Source organism: Gymnoscopelus braueri (genome assembly GCF_963280865.1).
Source record: "Gymnoscopelus braueri genome assembly, chromosome: 2".
Lineage (NCBI taxonomy): Eukaryota > Metazoa > Chordata > Actinopteri > Myctophiformes > Myctophidae > Gymnoscopelus > Gymnoscopelus braueri.
The window spans coordinates 55,992,018-56,004,619 of NC_137604.1; the positions used below are offsets into that span (position 1 = coordinate 55,992,018).

General features: G+C 43.5%; 2 protein-coding genes across 3 annotated transcripts in view; both read left to right on the forward strand.

The window, feature by feature from the left end:
• The window catches only part of LOC308100511 (carbohydrate sulfotransferase 12-like), an 11,566-nt gene extending 5,228 nt beyond the window's left edge, over positions 1-6,338 (forward strand). For both annotated transcript variants that reach the window (XM_080449576.1, XM_080449577.1), the window contains exons 4-7: positions 282-410; positions 1,055-1,247; positions 4,762-5,529; positions 5,994-6,338. In XM_080449576.1, coding sequence (XP_080305702.1) covers positions 282-410; positions 1,055-1,247; positions 4,762-5,034 — 595 coding nt within the window. In that variant the 3' untranslated portion in view covers positions 5,035-5,529; positions 5,994-6,338. The remainder of the gene's footprint in view (positions 1-281; positions 411-1,054; positions 1,248-4,761; positions 5,530-5,993) is intronic.
• A 2,059-nt stretch (positions 6,339-8,397) lies between these two features.
• The window catches only part of ern2 (endoplasmic reticulum to nucleus signaling 2), a 29,741-nt gene continuing 25,536 nt past the window's right edge, over positions 8,398-12,602 (forward strand). The window contains exons 1-2 of the mRNA XM_080449422.1: positions 8,398-8,742; positions 9,733-9,850. Coding sequence (XP_080305548.1) covers positions 8,683-8,742; positions 9,733-9,850 — 178 coding nt within the window. The 5' untranslated portion in view covers positions 8,398-8,682. The remainder of the gene's footprint in view (positions 8,743-9,732; positions 9,851-12,602) is intronic.

Here is a 12,602-nt window from a genome sequence, read left to right on the forward strand (position 1 = left end):
CTAGGGTTTCCTGCCCCATTTGTTTACATCTGTACACGTCCTAATTTACACACAGATAATTAACTGTGTAGGATGGATCTGCTCTCATCTTTACAAAAAACTGTGCAATGGTGTAAATTGCTAAGACCATTTATGAAAGCTACATAAGTTATTTTAATACAGTGTGCATGTGAAAGATGTGACTGAACTGCACACAGTGTTACAATAAGCTGTGTTTTAACTAGGTTTTGGTGTGTGTGTGTTGCGTCTGTGTGTCTTGTTGTGTGTGGGTGATCTACCAGATTTTGGCGTCATTATGGTTCTCTGTCTCGCCACTTGATGGCGCTGAAGCTGCAGCATTACACCAAGTTCCTGTTTGTACGAGACCCCTTCGTAAGACTCATCTCTGCCTTCAGGAACAAGTTTGGAAGGTAGGTGAGTGAGTGAGTGAGTGAGTGAGTGAGTGAGTGAGTGAGTGAGTGAGTGAGTGAGTGAGTGAGTGAGTGAGTGAGTGAGTGAGTGAGTGAGTGAGTGAGTGAGTGAGTGAGTGAGTGTGTGTGTGTGTGTGTGTGTGTGTGTGTGTGTGTGTGTGTGTGTGTGTGTGTGTGTACGCGCACACGTGCTGTTTAACAACTTAAACCCTATAGTAGCTATATACTTTATTGACTGGGACTGGGATCCCCCACAGAATGTTCAGGTTCATATGGTTTAAAAGTTCAACAGAATCTACAGCTCTATTAGCCTGGGTTATTAAAAGTGACTGAGCGTGTGTGTGTGTGTGTGCGTGCGTGCGTGCGTGCGTGCGTGCGTGCGTGCGTGCGTGCGTGCGTGCGTGCGTGCGTGCGTGCGTGCGTGCGTGCGTGCGTGCGTGCGTGCGTGCGTGCGTGCGTGCGTGCGTGCGTGTGTGTTGGGGGGGTTGGCTTTGTAGAGATGTGTAGTGATGAAGTTTCCATTAAATTAACAGAATAGCCATGGATAATAAAATTCTGTGTGTGTGTGTGTGTGTGTGTGTGTGTGTGTGTGTGTGTGTGTGTGTGTGTGTGTGTGTGTGTGTGTGTGTGTGTGTGGTTGTAAGGCCCAATGAGGACTTTTACCAGCAGTTTGGCTCTGTCATGCTGCGTCGGTATGCTAATGTCTCTGGAAGCATGCCAGCGACGGCTGCTGAAGCGTTTGCTGCTGGAATCAGACCAAGCTTCCAGCAGTTCATCAAATACTTGCTGGACCCACAAACTGAGAAGGAGGCGGTCTTCAATGAACACTGGCGACAGGTACAGCAGAGCTCTCATACATGCACGCACACAGAGTACAGAATACAAATGTGATTTGTTTAAGATGATTACAACTGACTTTTAAAGCTGCAATCTGGAACTTCTTTTTATGAATAAAACATGATTTGAAGCAATCTGTATGGTAGAGTATATTAATACAATATAACTAGTACATCTGCAGTGGGGGGAGGTGAACTCCCTATACACTTCCATTGAGACAGTTAGAACTTACCTACTGACAATCTCCCCTGACCAAATGGTCATTCTCTTGGATGAGAAGTAGATGTTTGGTCTCCCATGTGGGAGACCCGGGTTCAAATCACAGGTAGTATGAGGAAGGTAGTGCACGCACGCACATCCGTGGCCCGGGTGCAAGACAAGCAAAGGTATCATAAAAAAGAATAGAGTCTGCACACTGGTGATGCTGAAAAGGCTCCTCTGTATAAAAGCTCTGCAATAAAAATACAGCAGAGCTTTTTCAGCATCACCAGTGTGCAGACTCGTTTTTTTTTCTTTTTCTTTTTCAAATCACAGGTAGGACATACAAGTTACTGATTGCAGCTTTAACAGACACTTTTATCCAGAGTGACATTGAGTGCAACGTTTTTAGTAATCACCATGAAGCCTAGTCAGTCAAAAACAGGGTAAGTGGTCGAGTAATTAGAGGGTCAAGAAAACAAGTGTGTGCGACAAAGTAACCAGTATAACCCATCTACTCTGGAGCTCTTTGCTCGAGTTGGTGCCCATGTTTCCACCTTCTCCTCAGGAGGAAACAGAATTAAGTTACTTCTTACATTTTTCAACCAATCCAAAGTTTTTACTTTTTTTATTAATGCAGCCACACATTTGTTTTGGTCTTGATCAAGCGTTCTAGAATATCTGTGTAGGCGAGAGTGTTGCGTTCTCAGTCTCACCTCGTTCGTTCTTTTGGATCACTTATTGAAACGTCCAGATAGTCTGTCACTTTTGGGCGCTGTTCATCTCACTTCAAACTTTTATTTGGTTTGGTTTTATGCTTCAGCGGTCCTACACCCCAGCCACGTGCAGTTGACATGAAAAGAGAGATTCGGTGGGAAAGTAATGTCATCCCATCACCAAAATGAACTGCACACTTCCAATAGTTGTCACAAACACTGGTGAGATGAATCAATATAGATAAATAAATACACGTGACTCTTGATGTGGTTTAATGTTTGCAAGCATCGGAGAGCACATCTTGACGCCTGAAATGTGTCTCAGCGTTATTACATTGGTTTGTTACATCTATTAGACAATCTTGACTTTCAGCACAGTGGCGTCAACGGAATGGAATGTTCTGTCCTTCATGCACACAAAATAATATTTGTAACATATTTAGCTAATATGTTGCAAATATTATTTTGTGTCCATGCAGGAAGGGGTGCAGACTCAGAACTCGCTCATGGGGTGCCATGTCCCTGGTCAACGTGTAGGTCATCACCAGTGTTTCAAATGCAACCGAGAGTCAGCCAGTTGAATGAGTGCAGAAGTGGAAAGACATTTTGGGAGGTTGAAGACCAACCGTGCTGCACAATTCTGGATCACTTGTAGAGGTTTGAGAGAGCATGCAGCCAGATTAGCAAGGAGGAAGTTGGTAATAATGTCTTTAATATTACTAATCACTGGATCTTTTGCAACAGGAAATAAATGCATAGCATGGACTGTTAAAAATAAACATACGGTTGGTGAATTGATGCCTTTATTTAATATAAAATATATATATGGTTATGGATTCAAATATGCCAAAGCTGCACAGACAAAGTCTCACTCACTCCCTCACTCTTTAAAGTTCTGAAATGGCTCGAAGATAGGATCCCAGGGGGCAGGTTGTGTAATGTGAGGTGGTGGAAAATATTTATGGTTTTGGTCAAATTGCATTTGGTTAGTTAATGTGTAGTTATTTTGTGTACTTGTGTTTTTTCTGTTATTGTGAGGTGGTGGTTGAATTGGTGTAGACAACACCTCTGTGATGGCATGTTATGACACTCATTTAAGACATAACACAAAAGGGGGAGATTATTAGTAAATCAGTATGAGCGGAGGGAGTTGGATGCACTGACAGTGGAATGAGGTGATCTGGTGTTGTACAGACCCATAGAGAGAGAGAGTTATGACACGCTTTGATCTCGTCGCGATAGAACGAGCATTTCCGCATTCCATAAGAGTCAGCGCTAGTGTCATCAATCTCATATTAGATCACGCTGGTGTGATCTAGAAAAAAAACAATAGAATAATAGAACCAAAGTTAACCAATAGAGAAGCCGGGCTTTTATACTTAGTCTCCTCTGCTCCAGGTGAAGCCAATCCTGATAATTAAGAGAGGACAGTTAGTGCAGCACAAAAGCAGAACAGGAGGGGCAAGGCCAACAAGAGAGATAAACATGGCAAAACTGCAGGTCAGATAGACAGGCCCAGGCCTGTTAGTGGTTTGCCTGGCATGTCAGGGTATACAAGGACTGTAATTATTTTATAATTGTTATGGTATTGACAATTTTACTGAGCGCCCGTAGCTGAGTGAGTAGGGAGGTTGCCAGTTCACCACCTGTGGTCCACACAGTTCTAAGTCTCCCAGCTAGAGCAAGACACCAAACATCTCCCTGCACTGTATCAATAGCGCCTAATGCTCCTAGTAGTTAGGGTTGATATAGGGTATTTTATGTATTTCACAGCTCAACTAATAAATCAAATAGAATGATGCAGCAAAACAAACAAGTACACATATCTCAATTACTTAAACTCTACATACTTCCTTGACCAGGATCCCCCCTCTATACCTGGTCCCCTACTCTTCACCAAAAATAGCAGATCTGCAAGCACACAATCCGTCACCATGTGTCATGATGTGTGAGCTTGTAGATCAGCTATTTGTTATGAATGTTCACATATTATAACACGCCCAGTGTATACGGGTTCATGTGGTTAATGTGGTATTGCCCTTGGCAGATTTGGTCTGGCACCGCTCAGTTGTGATTGGATTTCACTCCCTCCGAAGTAGGGACCAATCAGGGCCCAGTATACAAATACAGTATGCAAATATGGGGCGGGTTTATCACCAGAGGCATTTTTTTAATTTGCCCCTTGGAAATGCAGGTTCCACACAGAGATTCCAGATTAATATCTACGCAGTGGCCATGCCAGGCTAGTAATGGACCGTGTGTGTGTGTGTGTGTGTGTGTGTGTGTGTGTGTGTGTGTGTGTGTGTGTGTGTGTGTGTGTGTGTGTGTGTGTGTGTGTGTGTGTGTGTGTGTGTGTGTGTGTGTGTGTGTGTGTGTGTGTGTGTGTGTGTGTGTGTGTTGTGCGTGTGTGTGTGTCTGTCTGTCTGTCTGTCTGTCTGTCTGTCTGTCTGTCTGTCTGTCTGTCTGTCTGTCTGTCTGTCTGTCTGTCTGTCTGTCTGTCTGTCTGTCTGTCTGTCTGTCTGTCTGTGTGTGTGTGTGTGTGTGTGTGTGTGTGTGTGTGTGTGTGTGTGTGTGTGTGTGTGTGTGTGTGTGTTTTGCAGGTGTACCGTCTGTGCCATCCATGCCAGATCCAGTATGATTTCGTTGGCAGGTTGGAAACCTTAGAGTCGGACTCTGAACAGCTGTTGAAACTCCTGGGTGTCGACCACCTGCTCCACTTCCCTTCCGGCGCACGGAACCGCACAGCCACCAGCTGGGAAAGTGATTGGTTTGCGCGGATCCCCGTGGCGATGAGAAAAGAACTGTACAAGTTATACGAGCCGGACTTTGAAATGTTCGGCTATCCAAAGCCTGACAGTGTGCTCCACCGGTAGCCCTTCTCACAGTGCCAAAGATGGTGTGTTGGATCCAATACCTCATCTCGCTTCATGCCAGTAAAGCCTTTGATATAGACTGCTCTGTAATAGCCATAGAATGGCTGATATTCCATAAATTGCATGTATTCCGTATACACAGCCATAGAATGCGGAATACGTTTTATGTGTGTACTCACCGGTCACCGCCCAATAATTAATTGCTGTGACTTGGGGTCAGCTCGTGTCATCTAAGTATCATATCCATTTGAATGTTTTGGCAGGGGCGCCCGAGACCACATGGCTCTGCTGCATGTCACTCCTATACTCTCTCTCCTTGTTTCCTGTCTCTCTTTCCACTGTACTATCAATAAAGACAGAAAAGCCCCCCCAAAAAAAGAAGTATACACTGCTAAATTACAATGCTGCCGACTGCCGAGATTAATCCCTCCACGACAATGTATTGCGTGGTCTAGGGCTGTGCATGTAGTATACGTGCAATGTATTAAAGATGGAGTGCCATGATATTTTTCAACCCTAAAACCTGATCATAAGGTATTATTATTATGTAAGGATTTTTTTCAACAACAAAAAAGTGTACAGTAAGTGTTAAAATGTTGTTTTTATGTAGACACACCCACCAGTGCATTAAGTATACCTGGTTCTCACCTTAGCACCTCCTCCACCACCTTAGCACCACCCACCTGTCCTAGTCCCTCCTCCTCCTCATGCCCACACCTGTTGTGTTATGATAATGAGGGGGAGGGTGTGGGCTTTGTGATGTCACTAAAGCGCTGTTTCTCTATTGGCACGTTTGACCCTCAAGGTTTCAGCCTCCAGGAAGAAACTCCAAATAGTCAGAGAAGACATAAAACACCATAAAAACACCACCGGGGGGCTTAATGAAGTTCTATCAACCTCATAGACACATGGAAAACAGAAAAAGTGCAAAAACATGGCACCACCTCTTTAAATAGCAGTCATTCTTGGGCTCGCTCTGTAAATGCTCATCAATGTCTATAGTTTGCCATACCTCAAGTGATTGAAGTGCCTACCAGAAATGTCTTTTTTTTTAATGCTGTCCACATCTGTCTCAGTTTGCTCACGGAGAAAAAGGCCCGCAAGCTCATTTATTTATCTCCACTTTTCATGTTCAAGCACTTTAAGTTGTGTTTTGTTAAGTCAAAGGAGGTTCAGGAATCAGAGCGGCTCAGCTGGACTTTTGAGTAGGACTGGTGCTATAAAACATATGGTTGATATTTCTAAAGGGAAGTATGTTGTAAAGTTGCAAAATTTCAGGAATAAAGTGTTTTTGTAAGTATTTATATTTTGTATTGTCCAATGTGTGTATATTTGTGTCCAATAATTTCATTGATATAGCGCTGATCAATAGTCCAATGTTAATTATGAGGTCTAATGCATAATTTATGTGAGTATTTGATAACAGTCCTTCACATATGTCACAGTGATACAATACTAGATATATATTTTCTGTTCATTTCTAGATTACATCAATGGATGATAGAAAACAGATACTGGATATATTTTCTGTTCATTTCTAGATATATTACATCAATGGATGATAGAAAACAGATACTGGATATATTTTCTGTTCATTTCTAGATATATTACATCAATGGATGATAGAAAACAGAAGTTATCAGGTCTCTCAACGTTTTGCACTTAGTTGTTACAATCCAGACATCGGGATGAGAATGTCCTACATGTTCTTAAATGACTTGTTAGGTTGATGAACATATGTTTATTTTTATTTCCAACTGTAAATTTCCAAATTACAGTTAGACTTCCATGCCAACGGATAACTGCTGATGTTAGCATCTGGATCTCTTTTTTTCCATTCTCTTTGTTGCTGTCAGAAGAAATGTGGAAGATAATGTGGTAATTATAGGGGATGAGTAATGAGCGAACACAGTCTATGGAATTACCCTTTTTCAATGACAGATTTCTCCATTAATGTTAAGTTTTACTTTTTTCCCCTCGTTTCAGTGTGTGTGCATGGGTGTGTGTGTGACGTGTTTGTTTGTGTGTGTGTGTGTGTGTGTGTGTGTGTGTGTGTGTGAGATAGAGAGAAAGCTGTGTGTGTGTGTGTGTGTGTGTGTGTGTGTGTGTGTGTGAGAGAGATAAAGAGAGAGAAAGCTGTGTGTGTGTGTGTGTGTGTGTGTGTGTGTGTGTGTGTGTGTGTGTGTGTGTGTGTGTGTGTGTGTGTGTGTGTGTGTGTATGTATGTAAGAGATCGAGGGATAAAGAGAGAGAAAGCTGTGTGTGTGTGTGTGTGTGTGTGTGTGTGTGTGTGTGTGTGTGTGAGAGAGAGAGAGAGAGAGAGAGAGAGAGAGAGAGAGAGAGAGAGAGAGAGAGAGAGAGAGAGAGAGAGAGAGAGAGTGAGACAGTAGGGAGGTAATGATGCACTCTCTCCACTACTTTCTATTTCACAGAGAGTCTCTATGTTGCGTGATGTTCAGGAAGAACAACCAACAAGCTCCACGTGTTCCAGCCTTTTCTCCACTACATCCCTCCCATTTTGCTCCTGCATCTTCTCCAGTATTGGTCCACCAGTCTGTCACTCAAAAGCCGGGGAAGCCACCCCCCCCTGTTTGACAGCAGATCGCTCCGCCCCCCCTGATATCACTGGTTCCCTCCTATTGGTGTACCGTCCTATCACTCAAAGCACCTGCCTCCCTCAGGCTGTTTGACAGCTAGGTCTCTCCCCCTGACATCTATTGGTTCACATGACGCTCGTCTGTCACAAGCGTCATGGCACTACTTGTTCCTGTTTTTTTGAAATTTTAACATTTACAACCACTACATCTACATACACTTTCAGATTTCAAATATACATGTGTACCCCATGGCCACGGATGTTACAAGTTAAAGCGCCTGGGTTTAAGTACCCGTATCTTCTGTATTGTTCAATAAAAAGCATTTTAATCTGATCAGCGGCCATTTTTTATTTTTTTATAATCTATCAGAGTGCAATACACCTCTCAACTGATAGGGGCGCGTAGTTGAAAGCATATGATAACATTTCGAAGAAAATGGCTGGCCATCAGATTAAAAAGCTTTTTATTGAACAATACGGAAGACACGGGTACTTAGACCCAAGCGTTTTAACTTGGTACATCCGTGCCCGTAGGGTAAGCACTTTATATTTGAAATTTGAACGTTTATATAGATGTACTTATTGTAAATGTAAAATTTTCAAAAAACAGGAACAAGTAGCGCCATGACTGTCATGTTATGACAGTCATGTTTCAGGGCTATTGGTCTACCGTGCTGTCACTCAAAGCACAGGGGACAACGCCCCCCCCCCCCCTCCGTCTGTTTGACAGCAGGGTCTCTCCCCCTGACATCACTGGTTCCGTCCCAACACGGAAATGTGCAGTAGTAACCATAATGCCAGTGTTATTATTCAGTGTTTTTAAAGTGTAATTACTCTACAACACTGCGCTCTTTGCACTAGAGAAGTGTCACGTTCCTCGAGAGGCGAACGTCACAGTAATGTTCTAAAGTGTTTTCAGCCGTTATGGCCATCATGATCCGGACCGTTGGCCGAGCGCTGGAACCTGAGAGAGAGTTCTGACCTCTGTTGTTGTTCAATAGAGCCTGTTGTCCAGAGACCACCTGAATAAAGAGCCCGTTCTGGGGGGTCGTTATGGGGGCTTTGATCCTGTCTCTGCTTCTCCTGCTGTCTTGGGAAGGGAAACTATTTAAGGTAAACCAAGTTATATTATTGTTGTTGACAGTGTGAACCGTTGCGTTGTTTATGTTTTTTATGTCTATTTGTGTGTGTGTGTGAGAGAGAGAGAGAGAGAGCAGCGTGGATCCACTGACTGACTTACTGACTGCTGTTTCTATTTTGGGAAAAAGTTGCTATGATATGATAGGCTGTTTAAACAGTTTAGCTCAACATGTTATCCAAATCGTACCCAGAAAGTTAATACGTGTGTGTGTGTGTGTGTGTGTGTGTGTGTGTGTGGGGGGGGGGGTGTGGGGGGGTGTGTGTGTGTGTGTGTGTGTGTTTGTGTGTGTGTGGTGTGTGTGGTGTGTGCAGGGGGGGTGTTAACTTTCTAGGTAGAATGTGTGTGTGTATGTGGTCTCCAGTTAGCTATGTTGTGGAACTGGAAAATATACTATAATGCAAGCTAGTCTGTCATCTACTGTGTGTGTGTGTGTGTGTGTGTGTGTGTGTGTGTGTGTGTGTGTGTGTGTGTGTGTGAGACTGTGCGTGCGGTCTTAGCTGGCAGTTTGCCACGTCTTGTAGCCTTGTTGTACCATTGGGTATAGAGTTCTGTGTTTCAAGCTGCCACCCCTTTGGTGGGTAAATATGGGAGCGGTGTGTCCACACACACACACACACACACACACACACACACACACACACACACACACACACACACACACACACACACACACACACACACACACACACAGAGCATGTCAACACGGATATCCTGCTAAAAGAAAACCCTATTTGATTTTGGTCAATCTGTAACCGTAGGAGGGTGAAGGTCTGTCAGACGACCCACCCAATAATAAGCACACAGACAGACATCCCTTCACTTCACACTCATGTTAAATCGGAGCTACAGCCTGTTGAAATGATAGGACACATGACACGGTCGGTGGCCTGACGTCTCCTGGCAATGCAGAGCGCTGACATGAGGGTTCTTCTCTTCTGATGTGTCTCCTGTCCTCCTCTCAGGTGGGCGGGGTTCGCTCCGTCACTCTGCCAGAGTCCCTGCTCTTCATTTCCACGCTGGACGGTAATCTGCATGCTGTCTCCAAGCAGTCTGGAGACATCAAGTGGACCCTCAGAGAAGGTTATCATCATCAATCCATTTTGTTTGCATAGTAGTGCCAAGTCATGAGTTATCTCAAGACACTTTTACACGCAGAGCATGTGGAGAGTGGCTATACTCTACAGCAAGGGTTCCCAAACTATTCAGGTCATCATGGCCCCCCAAAATAATCATAATATTTGAACTGGGGACCCCCCACCCTGACAAGCACTTGGCATTGTAGGCATTACGTTTAGTTTGACTCGGTTCCACAGATAAATATTGTGAAAATAGCTACATGCTCACAACGACCTCGCACTGCGAGGCGTTGTGAGCTTGTAGATCGGCTGTTTTCACACTGTGTGTCTCTTTCTCGCGTAATATTTGACAATTTGGCCATTTGGTATAAAAAAGGTCTTAAAGGTCATTAAATTGTAACTTTAGAATTGTGCAGATAGCCTGTATACACTTATACTTTATGTTGGTTTGTTTACTGTTGAGTGAGAAAACAAGTTGCACATTAAGCTAATCATCTGGGGCCTCCCCCCCAAAATAACTTTGGGGGTCCCACTGCCACTGCTCTTTTTGATTGATTGATGTGAGGTAGACTCGGGCAAATACTGCGGCATGGTCATGCTGGACCTCCAAAAGGCGTTTGACACTGTAAACCACTCAATTCTACTTCATAAGCTGAGGGCGATTGGTTTTGATTGCACATCACTAAATTGGATGAGATCTTACTTGGAGGGAAGAGAGCAAGTGGTTGACATCAACGGAACCATGTCCTCATCCCTCCCGGTGAGCTGCGGGGTTCCTCAAGGCAGCATTCTAGGGCCGTTACTGTTCCTACTATACATTAACGACATGAATGCTGCCTGTAACTGCAAACTGTTCCTGTTCGCTGATGACTCGGCACTCCTGATCTCGGGTGAGGACAAGTTGCAAGTTGAGGAAGCTCTCAGCTCCGAACTTTCCAAAATCCGTACCTGGCTTACCGATAACAAACTGTCACTACACCTTGGGAAAACTGAATCCATTCTCTTTGGGACCAAACATTCCCTCAGTAAGATGAAGGTTAATGACTTCAAGGTCAAAGTCGATGACACAATCATCTCTAGCAAAGAAGAGATTACCTATTTGGGATGTATTCTTGACAAATACCTGACAGGAGAAAGCATGGCAACAAAGGTGGTCAAAAGAGTAAACCAGAGAACCAGATTTATGGGCAGAGTTTCCTCTTTTGTCAACCCTCAGGCCCTCAGGACCCTCTCAGGGGCCCTGATTCAGCCCTTTTTTGACTATGCTTACTCCTCTTGGTACTCCAACACCTCAGTGTCACTGAAGACTAAGCTTCAAACAAACTGATTCAACTACTTCTCGGACTGGGGCCCATGACCCACCTCTCTCCCACTCACTTTGCCAGCCTAGGCTGGCTCAGGGTGGAAGACAGGGTTAAACTATGGTGATGTGCTATACATGCATGCCTCAATCTCTACACTTAAGCCTCTTGAAGCAGTCTACCACAGTGCCCTACGTTTTATCACTGGTGATGACTATCACACCCATCACTGTATTTTATATGATAAAGTGGGTTGGTCATCTCTCGCAGTACGCAGAGAGCAACATTGTATTATTTTTATTTATAAGGCCTTGTGTGGCAAGCTTCCTCTATACCTATCTTTGCTCTTAGAACCAAAGGTTTCTGGACACTCAACACGTTCACAAAAACACATTAGATATACCAGTCCACGTAAGAAAAGTGAACAAGGAAAGACTGCCTTCATGTATTATGCTCCACACAAATGGAACAAACTTCAGGACTCTCTGAAACTGGAGCGATTGGTCTCAATAGAGACATTTAGGGTACTTCTCGAGGACACATTTCATAGTAACTGCACCTGTTTCATGTAACAGTGTTTATTTGCATCTGTGATGATTGTAATATGATTCAAATGTTTGTTATTGTTTTTCATTATGTATGTATTTTATATGTGTTATATGCTGTTATCAGGGCATCCCTGAAAAAGAGAGCTTGCTCTCAGTGGGCTCCCCTGAATAAATAAAGGAAAGAAAGAAAGAAAGAAACAACTAAAAATGGGACTGGTCTTCAAAATTGTAAATGCAGATTTGCCCGAAATGCCCCCTATACCCGTCAAAATACCTCCAAAAAGTTAGTGACACCCACAGTCACGAAACTAGAGGGAGTGTAAACAACAATCTGGTACCACCCACCCATAAAACAAACATGGGCAAATTCTCCTTCTACAGCACGGCCACCAAGGTATTGAATAGCCTAACCCCATCCCTCAAAAAATGCAGTTCTTGGGCTCATTCAAAACAGCCCTAAAAACTCATCTTTCTGGAGGCCATAAGAGGAGGTAGTACCAGTTTCCCTGTAGACAGACGACCCCCCTCCCCTTTTTTTTTGTATATTTCATGATGCTTTTTTTGTACATAGTGGTATTTTTTTCTCAGTTTTTTATGTTGATTTGAAGTCCGCAAGGACCTTTTTGGTCGGACCTTTTAGACAAAAGTATTATAAATGTAACTGTGTTGTTTTACATTCTTTTGCCTAATAAAAATATCAATCAATCAATCAATAACTTTGGGGGTCCCACTGCCACTTCTCTTTTTGATTGATTGATTGAAATTTTTATTAGGCAAAAAGAATGTAAAACATCACAGTTACATTTATAATACTTTTTTCTAAAAGGTCCGTCCAAAAAAGTCCTTGCGGACTTGTTTCCGTTGAGGTCCTTGGTCCTTGGTCCTTGGCTCTACAGAGACTCAACAT